Source organism: Poromitra crassiceps, assembly GCF_964638095.1.
Source record: "Poromitra crassiceps genome assembly, chromosome: 5".
Classification (NCBI taxonomy): domain Eukaryota; kingdom Metazoa; phylum Chordata; class Actinopteri; order Beryciformes; family Melamphaidae; genus Poromitra; species Poromitra crassiceps.
The window spans coordinates 59,814,659-59,831,862 of NC_139642.1; the positions used below are offsets into that span (position 1 = coordinate 59,814,659).

Genomic DNA, 17,204 nt, shown 5'->3' on the forward strand with positions numbered 1-17,204 from the left:
AGTGAAGGTCCTCCCATGCAGGTGAACAGGGGCCAACGCAGTGTAACTGTACCAGGTATGACCTGTTAGTGAAGCTCCTCCCATGCAGGTGAACAGGGGCTAACGCAGTGTAACTGTACCAGGTAAGACCTGTTAGTGAAGCTCCTCCAATGCAGGTTAACAGGGGCTAATGCAGTGTAACTGTACCAGGTATGACCTGTTAGTGAAGCTCCTCCCATGCAGGTTAACAGGGGCTAATGCAGTGTAACTGTACCAGGTAAGACCTGTTAGTGAAGCTCCTCCAATGCAGGTTAACAGGGGCTAATGCAGTGTAACTGTACCAGGTATGACCTGTTAGTGAAGCTCCTCCCATGCAGGTTAACAGGGGCTAATGCAGTGTAACTGTACCAGGTAAGACCTGTTAGTGAAGCTCCTCCCATGCAGGTTAACAGGGGCTAATGCAGTGTAACTGTATAAGACCTGTTAGTGAAGCTCCTCCAATGCAGGTTAACAGGGGCTAATGCAGTGTAACTGTACCAGGTATGACCTGTTAGTGAAGCTCCTCCCATGCAGGTTAACAGGGGCTAATGCAGTGTAACTGTACCAGGTAAGACCTGTTAGTGAAGCTCCTCCCATGCAGGTTAACAGGGGCTAATGCAGTGTAACTGTACCAGGTAAGACCTGTTAGTGAAGCTCCTCCCATGCAGGTTAACAGGGGCTAATGCAGTGTAACTGTATAAGACCTGTTAGTGAAGCTCCTCCCATGCAGGTGAACAGGGGCTAATGCAGTGTAACTGTACCAGGTATGACCTGTTAGTGAAGCTCCTCCCATGCAGGTGAACAGGGGCTAATGCAGTGTAACTGTACCAGGTAAGACCTGTTAGTGAAGCTCCTCCCATGCAGGTGAACAGGGGCTAATGACTCCATGTGTCCCCAGGCCGACAGAAGCAGTCAGCACTTAGAAGCACGGCAGCACAAACTACAATGTGCTCCTCAGCTGTAATAAATGATGTGTAAATCATTTACAAGTCATTTATAAAGTGTATCCCCTAATCTAAAGTGTAAACAATTCACCACACATAAATGTGTTACATATATCTTCCTCACTTGCTACAAATGTGTATGTATGTATGTATACACACACACACACACACACACACACACACACACACACACACACACACACACACACACACACACACACACACACACACACACACACACACACACACACACACACACACACACACACACACACAAAATCTAATTGTGTCTGCCATTGAATTACCACAAAAATACACAAGGACACACATTTAGGTTTGTTTATTTATAGGCTACTTAATTTAGGCCTATATGTCATTATTTAGAGAGAGAGAGAGACAGAGAGAGATATTTAGGTCCCCTATGCCAGTGATTCTCAAGGGCCCCTAATTTAGTCCACCTCAGGGCCCCTTTGATGAGATTTTGTCTCTCAAACCAAAATCAGAGTTCCATGACTAGACTAGCTAGAGAGATAAAAGTGAAACTATGATCACAACAAACATTCTCTACGACTTTACAATTGAAGTAGATAGGCTAACCTGGCTTAACCTGTTAAATTACAGCTGTTCGTTTTGGAAGATAAATGTTATCGCAGATTAAATCGAATGCCTTGTAGTTAAAAAATCAGTTACCCCAATGGAGTTTTGCGGTCAAGATTTTTACTGAGATAGTACGAGGTCTCCTAACTCTCTAAACACCCGCTCTCTGTAATGAAGACAAAACACACTAAAGCAGTTTGTTAAAACTCATGGTTTTTCCAAGGCACTTTGGCGGACATGTTTGACTGGTCAATGCCAGGCTGTAGGCTGTCCTTGGCTGCAGCGACAGAGCCTATTATTATCGTTGGTGATTTTTTTTTTATTGATTAGGGGACAATGCCATAGCTGGATAGCTCAGTGTCAATCATTTATAAAAGACATTAAAATCAGGACTGCTTAGTGGGTATATTCTATGTGTGTACTATCACGTTATGCGAGGTGTGTATGTGTTCCGGGAAGCAAGGCTACATAGCGTACCGCAGGAATAAGTCCTTAAGACCAGGATGTTAGCACACTTTTGTGATTTTTGAAGAGTAAATGCAATTTTTAAAATCACGATTTTCATAACAAGCTTCAAAAACCATAAAAGCGGTCCTCATTTGTGAAGATTATCTTGCTGAAGACAAAGTTTGCGTTTTTTTTGTTAACCACCGACCTTATGTCAATCATTTAACCAAAATCCCCATCCAAAAATCCCATTGACTTTGAGAAGAGGGAACAGGAAGTGCATGGCAGAGTTGGCCAACAAAAATATATCATTCCTGCGGTACTATATTACAGTAAGCTGTGAGTCGAGCAGGCGGTTTGGCGTGATGCGTGATGCGTGATGCGTGATGCGTGATGCGTGATGCGTGGCAGCTTGGCATCCTCAGTCCGTATTGTGGTACACAGGCTCATCGGTCATACACAATCCTTCCTCTACGGCTTTGGGGTCCGCCCTCATCTGAAAAACAACAACAGGAGTTTACCTCTGAACTGAACCTTATTACAAATTCTGACTCACATGACTTCACACATTTACAACAAACCTCATATTTGGCCTGTGCAGTAGGCGACGCCTGCATGGTCAGACAGACAGACAGACAGACAGACAGACAGACAGACAGACAGACAGACAGAAGTTGAAGGCACACGTGCCACTCATTGCAGAGGACAGCGCATGAAAGGTACAGAATAGGCTATAGACTAGCCCCAGACTAGCATTTTGTGCATGACGGAGAATAGCAGATGACTTGGGAAAGCCAATTAGACGATAGGGCCCAATAACCTTGCAGGTTTATTTTGTGTGTGTGTGTGTGCTTTTTTTATTCGTTTCTATCTATTTATTTACATCAAATCCGAGCTCTGTTTCGTCCTGCAATTCATTCGAGAATTGTCAGTATCTATTTTTTCTGCCAGAGAGAGAGAGAGAGAGAGAGAGAGAGAGAGAGAAATTCTCAGCGCTGCCAGCGCAGTGCAGGGGAAATCCTTGGATATGTCATTACGCACGGATGTCCGTAAAATGCAAACCCTAGGACAAGGATACTCAACTTGCTTTGCCCGGGGGCCACTTTTGTGAAATGATAGAAGGCCAGGGGCCAGTTAATAAACAAACAATATACATTTTTCTGTAGCGGATTGTACGTTTTTGGGGTGTCAGCTGGACTTTAGTCTGACAATGTTGTGCACACCGGATAGTTAGTTAGGTTAAGTTAGTTAGGTTAAGTACATACATAAGTGCCTGGGTAGCGAGCAGACAGCAGTATTTGACAATTTAGCAGCTAAATTATAGATTATTGAAAGATATTCCATATTCCAGACTGCAATGCTATAACAGAAGTGGAGTATTGGCCAGAGTGACATGAACATTTGGATACTTATTCAGCGGATATCTTGCATGTTGCATTCAGGTGCGTTCACATGGACTGTTTTCTTTTGCAATTCCATCGCGGGCCACACAGGGGGCGCCACATGCGGCCCGCGGGCCGTAAATTGAGTATCACTGCCCTAGGACATCAAATTCTGCTGCTAAAATTGCGCAACAGCAGATTATTCAGTGAGGCAATCAACTATTATTTACTGAAAAAATGTATCACATGTAAAGAGCCTCAAAATGCATCCTTATGCATGTGGTGCGCGCACACACACACACACACACACACACACACACACACACACACAATACATACTGCATCGCCAATGCTATAATTAATAGCCTACTTAATATTAGTCTACAATTATTTCCCCCTTTGAGTAGCCTAGTATCTGTCAGCTCTCTGTCACCTCTCATCTCCCTCTCTCTCCAACCCCCCCTGCCCCCCGCTCAGCTATGTCACTCACTCGCCCTTTATAAAGACAATAAATAAATTATATTGAAACAAATTATCCAACTAGACCTGTCGGGCTTTCTGTGGGAAAATAAACAGGAACAAATAGGCTACGAAGAGGGGTTAATGGGAATTTAATTGAGAAAACATTGTAGCCTACTTGCAATATTATTGTCAATCAAATGTCCCTGTTTCCCCCTATTTTCCAGTCAACCAAAGAACCCCAATTGCATCAATCATCAATTAAAAGCTGCAAATCACAGATGTTTTTAACAGGTATATGATGCAATGGTTGTTGTAAGATGTCCAAATTACGCATGGAGAGAATTACAGCAGGCATCACGCAAACTGTATTAAAGGGAATGCGAGACAGGAATATGATTGGTTTGATTGATATAACGCCCAACCAGCGCATTGCCACATCTGTGAATAATTCTGGGTGAGTGTGAGTGTGAGGCATTTAGCGTGGCAAGGAGAATACGACTGCGCTTAAAGGAGGACTTACCCCCTAGATATGTATTAGAACAGTGATTTGAAAATACCTATGGAAAAAACCAAGAAATGACATATGCTCTTGTCTATACTGGACTCTTTGGCTGTGTTCGAGTCGAGATTCTTTTTCGGAAATCGACGCCATTACAGTTTGCCTACTGCCTCAAAAATAATTTATTTGAGAGGGGCAATATCTCTATAAATATCAACAACTAGCCAACGCTGTTGGTCTGTATGGAAACAGAAAATCTGAAAATGGTTTTAAGTTATATCAATTTGGTAATTCAGTGGCGAACTAGAAATTTAATTATTTTTCTGCATGTATTTCTATGGAAACTACTCAAACTACGTTACGGGAGCAAAGTGACATGGGCTCGTTAACAGCAGCACACCCACAATAGGACAAACCTCTCGCTCTGGGGTAACACAATGCGAGATTTCTCCACGTAATTCCCTCGTCTAACTAGAGATAAACCGCGCAATGAAATCCGTTTTTAATTTGCGTTTTGGGGCTTTTCGTGATTCTTGTTGAAAGTTACAACACCTCTGATTTTTCCTCTCAGGGCGCAGAGCAGGACAGAGCTCTTCTCCTCCTCGGAGCACACACACACAGAACCAGTTGCTCTGCTCTGCTGACTGAAAGCCCCCGCCTCTCACTGCTGCTGTGTGCAGTGTGCGCGCGCCCCGCGGGTGCATGAGCGAGCAGACTCTCCCGTTTGACTGGCCGAGAGAAAGTGCTTCCAAGTCGGACTGATAGCCGCGGAAATGTCAGACTGTGCATAGAGAGCACTGGAGAAAGTGCTCCAGACAGCAAAACACACACACAGCGAGTCAACCCCCCCCCCGTTGCTTGTACACAGTGACGATATTACAGTAGCCGATGTGTTTAGACCAGCTTTGTCACGTTGTCACGTCGTAGTATAGCGTTATATTTTACATGTGCGCTATACTGCGATAAGATTTGTTTGCGGAAATATCAGACTGCTCTCTCTGCTCAGCACAGAGAGCCCAGCTGCTGCTGGCCTGCTGCGCGCGCCCGCGGAGCTTGGGGCTCGTCCATGTTACAGTACGACTCTCTCCCGCCTGCCTGCCTGGGCTGGAGACAGTGCTTGCAACTCGGACTGATAATATAAACATCATCATTCGAGCTTATCCAGGTAAGATATCAATAAAGTAATGACACATTCAGCGGGAAACTAACTATAATTAAGACATGTGCCAACTTTGACGACGTTTGGTTCAGTATTTTAAGAGCAAACTTCAATAGGAATAGGCTTAGTTGTGAGGAGCCGAAAGGGTACAGGGGGAGTAGTGGAGTAATTCTCTTGAAATCCCATAGTCTTTGGGGACAACCTGACGTCAGGTTGTACCAAATATCCCATTCATTTGAGAAAAAAAAAAAAAGCAGTGTTTGACCTTTAGACTTATGTGGCATATCTGGCTTATGCCAGATATGCTGCTGAAAAATGATACAAATGGTAAAATGGCAACAGTTTGGTGTCAAATGTGGAAATTCTGACCAGAATTCTTCACACATCACCCCCAAAGTCATATATATTGGTTAAAAGCTGAAAAAAAGTGTTTTGGAGGTAAGTTCTCCTTTAAGCACGCCCCCATTTTGCGGCCAGCAAGCGCTAAATTACCGCTTTTACGGCGATAGGCCCCATTGTGTCCTTAGGGAGCTATATATACAATTTAAGTTAGGGGGCATGAGGGTTTAATTTGCTCTATTTTATGAAAACACAAAGCAACATTAGAGTGAAAAGGTCATTTGTGGTAGAGGCGGGTTTAACATCTCTAAGCTCTGTGCTGTCATTTGCCACCCTGTGAAGACACCATTATGTGCAGTGTTTGTAAATTAACTACATTTTGGAGTTGCAATTACAATTACTGAAATAGTAAGTGGGCTAGTTACTAGTTACTTTACGATATGAAAATAGCTCCAGAGGATTATCCAGTTGATGATACTCAGACCTACTCCGGTTAGCCACCACCTCCCTGCCCAGCAAAAATGCTCCACACGCCACAGCTGCAGCCAGAGCCCCAGAGGCTAATGGCCTTGAGTAGGCTACAAGCCCCAGAGGCTAATGACGTTGAGTAGGCTATAAGCCCCAGATGCTAATGACCTTGAGTAGGCTACAAGCCCCAGAGGCTAATGACCTTGAGTAGACTACAAGCCCCAGAGGCTAATGACCCTGAGTAGGCTATAAGCCCCAGAGGCTAATTAGTCCATGGGCCAAGGCAAAAATCGGTACCACCTGAGGTGACCGCACGATTTTGTTATTTTTGTCTTCCTACATATCTCTAGTTTATATTTTGGTATGATAACCCTGCCGATTTGGTAGTTTAAGGATTATCACTCTGTAAACAAACCTACCCCCATATAAATGAAAAAACCCTGATTTCTGTGTATAAGTCCAGATGATCCAACTTTTGAATGGGAAGGTATACTGTGTGTTTGGGGTTTACCACAAAGAAGGAGATTAACAATGGTGGATGTTTTGTGAGTCATTTCAGAATTATGTTCACTGAAAAGATGTTAATGTCAACACCAATTTTACCTTGGTAGCCTACTGCTGTACCAACTACCCCCAGGATTTCTTGCATTAAAATAGTTAATGAATGTATGACAAGATAACTAAAATAAGCTCTTTTTATTAGCTGTAGCTATAGATTCTGAATCATCAGATTCCGCTCATCATCTTTAGCCAAGTATGCTGTGTCATACCAGTCGATCACACAGATGATATGTCAACATCACCATGGCGGGCAAGGATGATGGATGACACCTTGTGGACATAGTCCGACCACTTGTATGGGGTGCCATCTTGTGTCTGCCGATCCAATTGCTGATGGAGTTGCCATCCTCTAAGTGTCACAAAATGATGAAATTATCGTACATTTGGGGGATTTTGGGATTATTGATCGTACATCGTACAGAGGTCGAAGTTATCGTACAAATACGATAATTATCGTACGTCTGGCAACGCTGGCTCCGACCACGTCAATCAGAGCAGCTTCCGCTCCCTCCCTGTGTGTCGCTGTAAATAGTGCCCTGCCGCCTCAGTGAAAACAACAACGCTAACTAGCTAGCAAGCTAACGGCAGAAACCTACACGCTAGTTCGTTGCTACACACTGAAAAGGGCAAGTTGGATTGTTGGAAACTATTTTCCAAGGGCACTCCCGCTAAGCGCCGCCCATCGCAATCCCACTATGGAGACCTGCATGGGAGGGGAGGCTGGCCAGGGAGACTATGGGATAAGTGAAGGTGAATGTCCATTGTCCAACAAGTTTTCTCAATTCATTTCCCTCTTTGCGATGTGATAAAAGTTTCTCAGTGAGTTATAGTTGATTGCCTCACTGAATTATCTGCTAATATCCAATTTTAGCAGCAGAATTTGATGTCTTACCATGTATGGTGCGCTCAAGCGCAGCGGAGTATTTAGCGCATAAGAGGTGGGGGGTTTTTTTGCGCGTAAGAGGTGCTGCCCCGTATTCTGCGCAGAAACGCCTGATTGTGGCACGCCTATGTCCAGTAAAATTATAACAGGCATGCGCTTGTGCACGCCCCCGCTTTTGTGAAGATAGGGCCCCCAGGACTTGCAAGAATCTGGTCAACTTCTCCTCTCCTGCAGCATGGGCTGATTTTAAGTCTGCAATGAGTTAATCAGAGGCAGGCAGACTGTAGGGTGCGGAGGGAATAGGAAGGAGTTGAACTCATGCATGCAGGCATGGCTCAAAATGGATGCGAAAAAGTGCAAACACACCAGACGCTGAAGTGACGAAGCATCTGGAAGCGCAGCCAGTTTCATTTTGGCACACTTGTTAGCACATAAGACCGTTCAGTCAGACCAGCCGTGATGCGGCCGGATCGCCCCATGCAGAGATTGTTTCAGCGTCTGATCTATTTTTGTGTGAGACCCGCGAGTGATTGTGTGAAGCCAGATAGGAAGTCAGTACAAGTTGTCACCGGCGCGGAGCAAAGCAGTTCGTCTGGTGTGAATGGCCAGGGTCCTGCTCAAGCTGAATTTACACACAGCGGCACTTTGCGTCTGCAGCATCACAATCATCTTCCACCCTCCTCCCTGCAAGCATGCTCCAACCCGCTCTGACTGACTGGTGGCGACCATTCATGGATTTCGTTTCCAGTCCCTCCGTGTCGAATCTGTCTATCTCAAATGCCTGTGCCACTGTGAAATAACAACATCAACAATGCTAGCTCGTTGCTACATGCTGAAAACGGTTGGATCTGGATTGTGCAATAAAGCAGGCCTGCTTGATACTTTTGGTGGATAGTTGTAAAGGTGAACGGAGCCTTTTTCCCCTATACCAGGGTGGAGGTATTATAGGGAGGGAGTCTGGCAAGCGAGACTACCCGGGGAGGAACTCAAGGTAGGAGCTGCTGAGATGGAGTGGAGCGCTCCAAGGCAGTGATTGACCTGGTTGTGGTCAACTTGTAAACCTCCACGAGTTGCTGGAACATTGTGTTTTTGATTTGATGAATGTGTGGCCTTATTCAACTCCAACATCACATGAAGACGCAGAAGAGCAAGCGCATCTAGAAGCTCTATCTCCAATCTGTAGGGCTGCAAGAACCCTACATCACTCTCGTTGACATGGGCATGATCTATACAACATCATAAACTGTTCCCATGAATAGTTAATGGTGAATTCAGTGGTGTTTTGGTGAATTCAGTGGTGTTTTGAGAAGGATACAATGCAATTAGTCCATGGGCCAATGGTCGCTACCACCTAAGGCAGTGTATCTTAAAGTGTGGGGCGCGCCCCACTTGTGGGGCGCAGTGCTATTACAGGTGGGGCGCGGGTGAAATCCGCGGAACCAATGTTTTAGCCATTTTTTGGTCGGACTTCTTTTCCCCGTGAGGAAATAAACAAACCCCGCGCTTCCGTAGTGACACGTTCATTCATCAGACAGACTGGGGGCATGGCCGTAGCTAGCTATGAGGACGGGGAGGTCCGGACCTCCCCTAATATTTCAGAGAGAAAAAATAAAACAATCTGCATGGAAAAGCATGAAAAACACGGGATCTCTTTTATTTTGAAACGAAAGGCAGGTCAGGCAGGAAGTCATCTGACGCCGCGTCCGCGGTAACTTGATTCTGAGAGAGCAGCAGCATGGTGGTGAGTGATGACTCTCTGTCTGCCTGGCGAGATAATTGAAGGTGAGCGAGCTGCGAGACAGTGAGCGAGTGAACGACAGACAGTGAGTGACACTGACAGATTTTTTAGCAACAACCAAGAAAGTAAGTGTCTAGTCTGTCTCTTAAGTAATGTTACCTGTGTGACACGTTGGGATGCTACTGGCTAATCATGCATGATGCCAATTGCCAAGCTCCCGAAGTCAGGTATGCAGGTGGCTATATGCATGGTTTCAGTTTCATGACCCAATAAGTAACAAAAAGAGGTGGTGTAAAGTTAAAAACAACATAATATATTTTATTTTATTTTTCAATCGTTCCTATCAGGAATAAATAAATGTCCCTCTGTATGTTTTTTTTATTATCGATGATGACTTTGTGTGTTGTGTACGGCTTGAGTTGTGTACCTGTGTTTGTAGGTGTCATTTTGATATGAATTTGGCTAAAACAGTTTGTGTTTGTTAGTTACAATTATGTTGACAGGAGAGCTGAGCAGGTGGTGACATGAAAGAGAATATACTGAATAATGACATCACAACAGTATAATCCTAATGTTGATTTAAAATGATATATTACTCTAAATATGGCTAAAAAAGGGGGAAAAAAAACCTCAAATTTTTTTCGGCGGCGCCCTGACGGGCGCCACCGAATCCGCCTCCCCTTGCTGGACCTCCCCTATTTCGGAACTCTGGCTACGGCCCTGACTGGGGGCTGTTTAGTTTAGATTAGTGTGTACAATGAAGAGACATTTGGCAGGGACAAACAAGGAGTCGGAGGGCGGCAGTCAACTAAAACAACAGAGACGAAAATATGATGACGCCTATCTTGCTCTGGGATTCACAGTCAATTCGGTAGGAGACGAGGAGAGACCAGTCTGTGTTCTCTGTCTGAAAACTCTGGCAGCGGACAGGATGAAGCCTAACAAATTAAAAAGACACTTGGAGACAACACACCCCACTTTCGTCAATAAGCCACTCGGGTTCTTTCAGAGGAAACTCGGTGAATACCGCAAGCAGGAAAATCGCTTTATAAAAGTGGCATCAGTGAACAGCAAAGCACAACTAGCGTCATACAAGGTTGCATACAGAATTGCACAGTGCAAGAAGCCGCACACCATCGCTGAGGAGCTCATACTCCCAGGAGCTTATGGTGTCAACTATGCTGGATGAGACCAGCGCTGCAAAATTGAAGACTATCGCGCTGTCCAATGACACAGTTGCAAAACGTATATGTGACATTTCAAATGATCTCGAGGAACAACTCACGGAAAAACTGACAGACACACGTTTCGCCTTACAAGTGGACGAGGCTACGGACAGCAATAAAGACTGCTTGCTTATCGCCTATGTTCGCTTTGTCACGTCGGAGTCACTGAGTGAGGATTTGCTGTTTTGCAAGTACGTTACAAGCAGAGCAACAGCTGAAGAGCTATTTAAGCTTCTGGACAGTTACCTGACACAACACGGGCTGAATTGGGAGAACTGTGTGGGTTTTTGCAGCCACTAATACTGAGAAAACTTGAGTCCTCACAATTATTATAATTATTTTCTGCACAGGTTGCACTTTATTATTGTTTTGAAAAGATTTGCACTGGAAAACAGGCTCATTGCAGCACTTAATACAGTGATAGTGACTTGAACTCACAATGAAGATATTTGAATTTATTTTGTTTTGTAGAGGTTGCACTTTATTGCTATTGTTTTTGAAAAGATGTGCAGTGCAAAACAGCCAGAATATAGAAATGAATGGTCATTATGTCAATAAAAGTTAAACTTGGACCGTTTTGTTTCAATTTTGTTGGGGCGGTGGGGCCCGAAAGATTTTCTTCCTCCAAAGTGGGGCCTGACAGAAAAAGTTTGAGAACCACTGACCTAAGGGGACCGCGCAATTTTTGTATTTTTGTCTTCCTACATGTCTCTAGTTTATATTTTGGTATGATAACCCTGCCAATCTGGTAGCTTATTGATAGTTATCACTCTGTAAAAAACCTTCTCCCATATAAATGACAAAACCCTGATTTCTGTGTATTAGTCCAGATAATATGTGAAAATCATGTTCACTTTTTCATAAAAGCATGAAACTTGGTACGCTTATAGTTTGGGGCCCCGTAAATCTTCAGAAATTAAGCCATCACAAAAATGCCTCGTGGTGGCCATTTTAATTCCGCCATAAGTGAATTATGTAGTTTGCATCATATCTCCTGAACCACACATGATAACACAGAAAAGGTGATGTCTATCCCTATGTTTTCATGGTCAAGGATTACAATGATACCATATAGAACATCATACACTGTTAAAGTAACTAATCAATGGTGAATTTAATGATGTGAGAAGGAAATCACAGTTTCTGATAACTGATGCTATAACCTCAATTCCATGACCACTCTCTGGCTAACATTTTTTGACGGCCAAATCCAAGATGGTCACTGGTAGCCTACAATCTTGAAAATTTTACTTTTGACCCAGAGCACCTAGAATAATGTACGAAGACACTTTTCGGTGTAAGTCAACCATAAAGAATCTGATTCTGACATCAGTTTAACATTCTGACGTAATTTTGACCCAGAATTCCAAGATGGCTGCCATCCAGTAGCGTGAAAACTTAACTTTTGAATGGCAACATATACGTTTGTGGTGTTTGGGGTTTACCATTTTTAGAGTAAGGACAGAGATTAACAATGGTGAATTATAGCTATTTTAATTGCAAATCCATGCCTACCAAACATGGTTTAGTAATGACAATTATTGTGTTTAGAGGGTAATTTCATAATTATGTTAGTCTCGCTGGCCAGCCTCCCCTCCCTACCGGGAGAGGAGTCTGGCCCCACGGAAACAGGCAACTGGGATAAGCCCTCCCCTGCTCTACAGCTGCTCCCCATTGGAGCGACTGTTTCAGTCGCTGCCGGATGTCTGCTCCCGGCTTATTACAAACTCTGTCATTGGCTCCGACCAGTGTTGCCAGATGGCAAATGTTGAATTATCGTACCAGAGGGTCAAAATTATCGTTTTTGGAGTGAAATTATCGTACGCCCACCCCCTCCCCAGCGCGGCGCGCCTTTGGTCGGGGTCGCCTATGTCGGGGGGGCTGCGGCTGATCACAGGCTACTTTTTGGACTTGGCATGATTTTTCAACACTGTGATCTCAGCCTGCGTTGCAACAACAACAAAACACCCTGCACGTATTGGCTGCAAATATGTTGTTTGAAGAGATGATTGTATAAACAGATAGAGTGATAGACGTAGGATTCGTATATGGTGTCATTGTAATCCCTGACCATGAAAACATAGGGGTAGACATCACATTTTCTGCGTTATGTGTGGTTCAGGAGATATGATGAAATCAGGGTTTTGTCATTTTTTGGGGGTAGGTTTGTTTACAGAGTGATAACTATCCTTAAGCTACCAAATCGGAAGGGTTATCATACCAAATATAAACTAGAGACATGTAGGAAGACAAAAATAACAAAATCGTGCGGTCACCTCAGGTGGTACCGATATATCAAAATTTCAGCCTTGGCCCATGGACTAAATGACCTTGTGTCGGCTATAAGCCCCAGAGGTGAATGACCTTGAGTAGGCTATAAGCCCCAGAGGCTAATGACCTTGAGTAGGCTATAAGCCTTGCCAATAAGCTTAATGTTCAAGTATCCCATGCAGGTACAATGGTAGATAAAATGTGTCCCACAGCAACAGTAACATAATGTGTGCATTAATAAGACAATCAAAGCAGACTTTTAAAAGTAACACACAAGTTACTTTCCCTAGTAACTAATTACTTTGAAGGAACTAGTAACTTTACCGATTCCTTTTTGAGATAAGTAACTAGAAACTGTAACCGGTTTTTCTCATTTTCAGTAACTTGCCCAACACTGGTTATGTGTTTGTAAGATGCAGGTGGACTCACCTGGGGGGCGTAACAGCAGTCACAGGTAGCTTTGCAGGCGAATGCTGCAACGGTGATGGCAACAAACAACTCCAGGACAGAGAAGATAGCCAAGACCAGAATAACCCACCTGGTCTTACTCTGTGAAGGACATGGAGGAAACTGCAGTCAGACTTCCTGCCATGGGAAGAAACGTTTCTACTGGTTTATGTCCAAATTACTTCCTTCCTTCTTACACAACCTACTGGCTGGACAACAGAGTTTTCAGTCAGAGGCTCCGTCAGCTCCCATGCAGTAAAGACCGTTACAGGAGGTCTTTCGTGCCCACTGCAATAACCATAATGAGTCCCATACATGCAGAGAGAGGAGACTCCTCATTTCTCTCTCCTCCCCTCCCATAAAGTCACTATTTAACTCACATTGCTTATGCACATTGCACACTGTACACTTTTTGTCCACATAGCACACGTGTACTTGTAATAATAGCAGTGGCGAACCATCTGGGCCTTCTAGGTATTCAGTGAAGGCCCAAGAAGAAATTGAAAAGAAAAGAATTTCCCCCCGAATAAATTATTTGTATTTGATATTTATTTGCTGTTATTCACTGAAATAACAGTAAAAATGTCCGTAAATTGTTATGATCTTGCACTCACTTTGTTTCAGCAAATATGGGGTGAAATATTTGGACCAGCCCCCACAGGCAAATGGTATTTGATTGACAGCAAGCCAGCAACCCTTTGCGAAGACCCGACTCTAGTCATGACATGGGGAAGACAATTTTGATGACAGGTGTTTTAACCAATCAGAATTCTATTGAGTTGTGGGGTTAGCCAATCACAAGTAGTTGATTTGTGGGTGGGATATTTCGAGGCATTCGCGAAGACAAGCCAACCAGGAGAGGAGACGGACGACAAGGAGGGAGGAGTTAAAGGAGAATTTCGTTTTTTTTTAACCTGGACCCATCTCCTGGCAATAATTATGATTTGGCCACTCACCCAGCGATGTCCGCGGCGTTTCTGGCCATCTTAGCGTTGTTTTGGGATCAGTAGCGTCCAAGTCAGTCGTAAAATGGAGCTGATTTGGGGCCAAGTGGGAGCCTGTCTTTCCTGCATCTAAATAGCTATTTTTATTCCCGTTTTCGCCACATATCGTCATAACCTGATCCCTCAACATCCACCAGAGTGATATTTAGCCCCAGGCCGTTTCCTGGTCTCTCCCAGGGATCAAATTACCTCAAACGTGATCTCGGTCACCAAGTCTCGTCAAGTCTCGTCAAGTCCCGCGATACTTTCCTGCCAGCTGGCCACCTGGAATCACTGCTCCAAAGCTCAGAATTGCTCGTGCGTTTGGCCAGGATACACACAGAAGACTAGCTCCCGAAAGATTTTGGTGAAATATGGCTGAATATACCCTGAGGCCAGATGTTGGAGGTCTGGATGTCCCTTGGGATGATGATCCATGGGCCAAACACCACAGTGCCTGACTACTGATAAAGATTTTCCGTCGCTGATAAACAGGGCTGTCCTCGAGGCTTTTTTTCATGTCCCGAAAAAAAGCTGGAAGACCCAGCCAAGACCCGCAGGACCAAACGGACAACTTTCCATTGAGTAAGTTCAAATTATCTATTTACAACCATGAGATTTATTTATCCTCTAATTTCTGATTGATCAATAAATCGCCGTTCTAAACTGTTTATTCTTGTATAGTCTTCTAATCAAGTTTGTCCTTTGTTCTCCTCTATCGATTCGCAGTAGCCTACAAATGATGTATTTACATGCATGATATTTATTTCTCCTCTAATTTCAGATTGATCTCTACATGTAAATCAACATTATAAACTGTTTATTCTGTTTGTCTCTTCTAATCAAGGTTTTACTTTATTCTTTTATCTTTTGTTTCTCCTAAAGGCAGTGCAGACTTGTTGCCTACCGCGTTGTGCTCGAGTGGGCACTGAGAGCACAGCAGCTCGGTGTTCAGCTTGATGTTCCCTCAAACGTATCCTACAAGTGACTCAATAACTGCAATTTGGAATGGACTATGATTACAACCCACTATACACATCCGGATAACTGGATGCATCCCATTCAATCTGGATATTCCCAACTGATTGAGTTGTTTCTATTATGGCTTGAATTCTAAAATCAGATAAGACAAACACTGTACTATATTTGTCAGGGCTACAAAGATCTTGCAAACTACATATAGGCTATCCTGTATATCAATGTTATGATGTATTTACTAGCCATACATTTCAAGGATTGTAACAGAACTGTAAAATGTCAATATTCACACATATAAACAAATGTTTCTTGCACAAAGTTCGTTTATGTGTCTTTCTTTAGAGGGGAAAAATTGAACATACAATAGTCAAAAAAGAACCAGGTATCCATCCATTGTATTCTTTTGGACATATATCTAAATCGATCCACAAACAATTAGATATCTAACAAGGCAGAAAATAGGAAAGATATTCCCATGACAATCCTTCAGTCATCCTGTGTAACTGTACATTTGGTTTGAGCGAATGGAAACTTGTTTGCAAACTACATGTATCCTGTATATCAATGTTATGATGTTGTTACTAAACATACATTTCCAGGATTGTAACATAACTGTAAAATAGCAATATTCATCCATAGAAAGAAATGGTACTTGCACATAGTTTGTTGATGTGTATTTATTTAGAGAAAAAAAAATACTGTTCTCCTTCCATCGATGGACACCACAGATGTGATGCTGCAGCGAGGTCCAGCGACGAACACATTCCTACAGAAATAAGAAGGGACACATTTATGGTTGAATTAGTTATCGGGGGGGGGGGGGGGGAACCTATGTTCAGTTGTTGTATGTGACATTAGGAAAATAGGTTGACGCGTCCATGTTTTCCTTCTCCAGTTCGAACTTATTTCTTGAGACTAATGCAGATAAGTTACACAATAGTATAGCATCTGCAATGCTTGAGAGTATTATTATATTAGTCTTTCCTGCTTGTGTTGATGAATCCAAAATGCAACACTCCGTGTGTACACACACACACACACACACACACACACACACACACACACACACACACACACACACACACTCTTGATAGGCTATATGTGTCTTTGTGCGACTCTCCTCCTCCTGCTGAACATAAGGGGGTTTCACCTACTTTGTCCTGTTGAATAACAAAGACATACTCTGCAATTGTAGGCCTCATACTATTATTCTATATATATATAGATCTAGAAATATATAGATATATATGTACATCGATATATAGAGATAAATTGAGATATATAGATAGGCTATAGGCTATATATAGCCTACACAGGCACACACACGCACGCACAAACGAACAAGCACACACACAAAGTAGGCTACTGTTTGGATCATGTACTAGGATCGATACATACCTCCATTGTGTCCGGGACATACTCCACTCTTGGTACAGCATTCCTCTTCAAAGTAGTACGCATTCTTTCCTTGGTGGGGTCTCGAGCCCGGAATTGCCCACGGTAATCCTCAGGAGTAAAATGTGCACTGCAGACGCGGAGGTCGACTTTTTTCAGCTCTGCGTGCGTTGTGTTTGGGTCCCTCTGGATGACGACTAACCATAATTTCACGATGTCCATAATTTGTAATGGAAGTCTGTGGAAGCTGAGCTTTGTCCACCTGGTCATCTTGTTGGTGCAATTGGGATATGCACAAAATCGAACCATGTTGTAAGATTTCTACAACTATTCGCAAAAAAACGTGCTGAGCTAGTCTTCTGTGTGGGCCAGCTGGCAGGAAAGTATCGCAGGACTTGACGAGACTT

At 43.5% G+C, this 17,204-nt stretch overlaps 1 protein-coding gene across 1 annotated transcript in view; it reads right to left on the minus strand.

Annotated features, from left to right (window-relative positions):
- Nucleotides 1-1,340: 1,340 nt before the first annotated feature.
- The window catches only part of LOC310777616 (membrane-spanning 4-domains subfamily A member 15-like), a 36,114-nt gene continuing 20,250 nt past the window's right edge, over nucleotides 1,341-17,204 (minus strand). Inside the window, exons 5-6 of the mRNA XM_083637990.1 lie at nucleotides 13,424-13,543; nucleotides 1,341-2,502 (exon numbers count right to left, since the gene is read on the minus strand). Coding sequence (XP_083494116.1) covers nucleotides 2,428-2,502; nucleotides 13,424-13,543 — 195 coding nt within the window. The 3' untranslated portion in view covers nucleotides 1,341-2,427. The remainder of the gene's footprint in view (nucleotides 2,503-13,423; nucleotides 13,544-17,204) is intronic.